Genomic DNA, 3,304 nt, shown 5'->3' on the forward strand with positions numbered 1-3,304 from the left:
AATACACAGCCCAAAACAAGTATTTTAATGGTTATTTGTAAAGCTAATAGTCAACGCAGTTGTATTTAAGAGTATTTTCAAATACCTGGGAAAAGTGCATGTGAGTATATTTCTAAATACATTAAAATGTTCAACTACTCTTTGTTTCAAATAAAACATTATCTGAATACGTACTTCGAATGTATGTGAAAGTAATGTATGTGAAAGATATTTGAAATAGTATTTGAACCTAGGTCTGCTTCCTGTTTGCACAGTGGTGAAAGTTTCACGAACTCGTGTATTATTTTCATATCATAGAAACACTAAACCGTAAGAATGTGGTCCTGGTTTTGGGAAGAAGACTGTCCCAAGATAAGAATCAATATGGTAAGAAACAATGACAAAGACCTAACAACTACACAGAATCTACGAAGAAAACCTAAATGAGATATTGAGAGTACAATCTGTGTGTGTGTCTGTGTTTTGTTTGTGCTCCCAGACGAGGAGTCTGTACTGATGGTGTGGAACAGTTCTCTGCCTTTGGAGGTCAAGGACCTCAACAAACACTGTGAGATGAGAGAGGAGATCACAGCCAAGATGAGAGAGCAGCAAAACGACTGAGTCACTGACTGAGCCCACAGCTTGGTACGTACCTGTACTACACTACACACTACATTAATACTACCCATACACATCAATAGTAAAAACCATAACACCTGTACTACACTGCACGCTCCATTAATACTACCCATACACATCAATAGTAAAAACCATAACACCTGTACTACACTGCACGCTCCATTAATACTACCATACACATCAATAGTAAAAACCATAACACCTGTACTACACTGCACGCTCCATTAATACTACCATACACATCAATAGTAAAAACCATAACACCTGTACTACACTGCACGCTCCATTAATACTACCCATACACATCAATAGTAAAAACCATAACACCTGTACTACACTGCACGCTCCATTAATACTACCATACACATCAATAGTAAAAACCATAACACCTGTACTACACTGCACGCTCCATTAATACTACCATACACATCAATAGTAAAAACCATAATACCTGTTCTACACTGCACGCTCCATTAATACTACCATACACATCAATAGTAAAAACCATAACACCTGTACTACACTGCACGCTCCATTAATACTACCATACACATCAATAGTAAAAACCATAATACCTGTTCTACACTGCACGCTCCATTAATACTACCATACACATCAATAGTAAAAACCATAACACCTGTACTACACTGCACGCTCCATTAATACTACCATACACATCAATAGTAAAAACCATAATACCTGTTCTACACTGCACGCTCCATTAATACTACCATACACATCAATAGTAAAAACCATAACACCTGTACTACACTGCACGCTCCATTAATACTACCATACACATCAATAGTAAAAACCATAACACCTGTACTACACTGCACGCTCCATTAATACTACCATACACATCAATAGTAAAAACCATAACACCTGTACTACACTGCACGCTCCATTAATACTACCCATACACATCAATAGTAAAAACCATAACACCTGCACTACACTGCACGCTCCATTAATACTACCATACACATCAATAGTAAAAACCATAACACCTGTACTACACTGCACGCTCCATTAATACTACCCATACACATCAATAGTAAAAACCATAACACCTGTACTACACTGCACGCTCCATTAATACTACCATACACATCAATAGTAAAAACCATAACACCTGTACTACACTGCACGCTCCATTAATACTACCATACACATCAATAGTAAAAACCATAACACCTGTACTACACTGCACGCTCCATTAATACTACCATACACATCAATAGTAAAAACCATAACACCTGTACTACACTGCACGCTCCATTAATACTACCATACACATCAATAGTAAAAACCATAACACCTGTACTACACTGCACGCTCCATTAATACTACCATACACATCAATAGTAAAAACCATAACACCTGTACTACACTGCACGCTCCATTAATACTACCATACACATCAATAGTAAAAACCATAACACCTGTACTACACTGCACGCTCCATTAATACTACCATACACATCAATAGTAAAAACCATAACACCTGTACTACACTGCACGCTCCATTAATACTACCCATACACATCAATAGTAAAAACCATAATACCTGTTCTACACTGGCCATGAATATTACCCATACCAGTAATCAAGTCAATAGTAAAACCATGGCAAGACAATTTCAGTAGTTACCAATTACTGCTATATTTACTTTTCATTGTTCACAGAATACACATGGAAAAGGGATTTCTCTGAAGATTCAGTGGAGTAGTGTGTCTTCTGCACACATACAGTACCAGTACACACATACAGTACCAGTACAGGGGGAGACGTTACCTCACTGAAATCACAGAGATAAAACTATCTCAATAACTGACATTGTCTGACAGCCATACTTCTCAGGGCACTTCGGACTGTGTCAAAGACCATGAAGAGACCACACGAGTGCACTTGATTTAGGTTACATTGTTTAAGTGCACTTTAACGTTTCCCTTCTCTAGTCCAAACTCAAAAGCTGTCTGGATATCTGCATGCTCTAGTTAAGTGCACACTTTCATAATCATCCCAAACTATTGCAAGCACTGACCAGGGGTTGACTGTATACTACAATACCTAAAAGTAAAATGCCTTTGAATAAAGAATATTTTAATCTGAGACAGTTTAGTATTTTGAATTGAAACGCTCCTGCCAAATGTTATTAGAAATTGTTTGTATGACTGCAAAAACTCTAAAAGGGATGCTTTATTTGTGTTGTTTTCATTATAAATGTGTTGTTTACCTGTTATCACCATTATGAAACTGAAGACAACTGGAAAAAAAGTCCAAGGAAATAAATTCTCACTTCTCAAGGGCCATATTTGATTATGTATTCAATACATGCGTTTGTTTACCAAATGACCCCATTCCTTGTCTTTTGTCAAGATGCGAGATTTTAAGTCATGTCATGACTGTTGTACTTGTAATGTATGATGTTGCATCTCAGTAAATTCTGTTTGACTTTTAAACAATGTTTGTATTTTGTAAGTATTTGGTATATTGCCTGCCTCCCCGTCCTTAGATTGTGATCTGACAATATGAAGATGTTTGTCATGCACACTAGAGGGCAGTGCAACACCGTTAAATAGACCACATATTGATGTATCCTTCACCATGAGTCTCAGTGAATCACATCAAACTAAAGACACAGTTTACATTTTCCTGACAGACCAACAGTGAGAACTACACA

At 37.0% G+C, this 3,304-nt stretch overlaps 1 protein-coding gene across 6 annotated transcripts in view; it reads left to right on the forward strand.

Annotated features, from left to right (window-relative positions):
• The window catches only part of lrrk2 (leucine-rich repeat kinase 2), a 69,870-nt gene extending 66,784 nt beyond the window's left edge, over positions 1 to 3,086 (forward strand). For all 6 annotated transcript variants that reach the window (XM_055933406.1, XM_055933410.1, XM_055933409.1 and 3 more), the window contains exons 48-50: positions 298 to 366; positions 479 to 624; positions 2,307 to 3,086. In XM_055933406.1, coding sequence (XP_055789381.1) covers positions 298 to 366; positions 479 to 600 — 191 coding nt within the window. In that variant the 3' untranslated portion in view covers positions 601 to 624; positions 2,307 to 3,086. The remainder of the gene's footprint in view (positions 1 to 297; positions 367 to 478; positions 625 to 2,306) is intronic.
• The last annotated feature ends 218 nt before the right edge of the window (positions 3,087 to 3,304 follow it).

The sequence above is a fragment of the Salvelinus fontinalis genome, chromosome 9 (assembly GCF_029448725.1).
Source record: "Salvelinus fontinalis isolate EN_2023a chromosome 9, ASM2944872v1, whole genome shotgun sequence".
NCBI lineage: Eukaryota > Metazoa > Chordata > Actinopteri > Salmoniformes > Salmonidae > Salvelinus > Salvelinus fontinalis.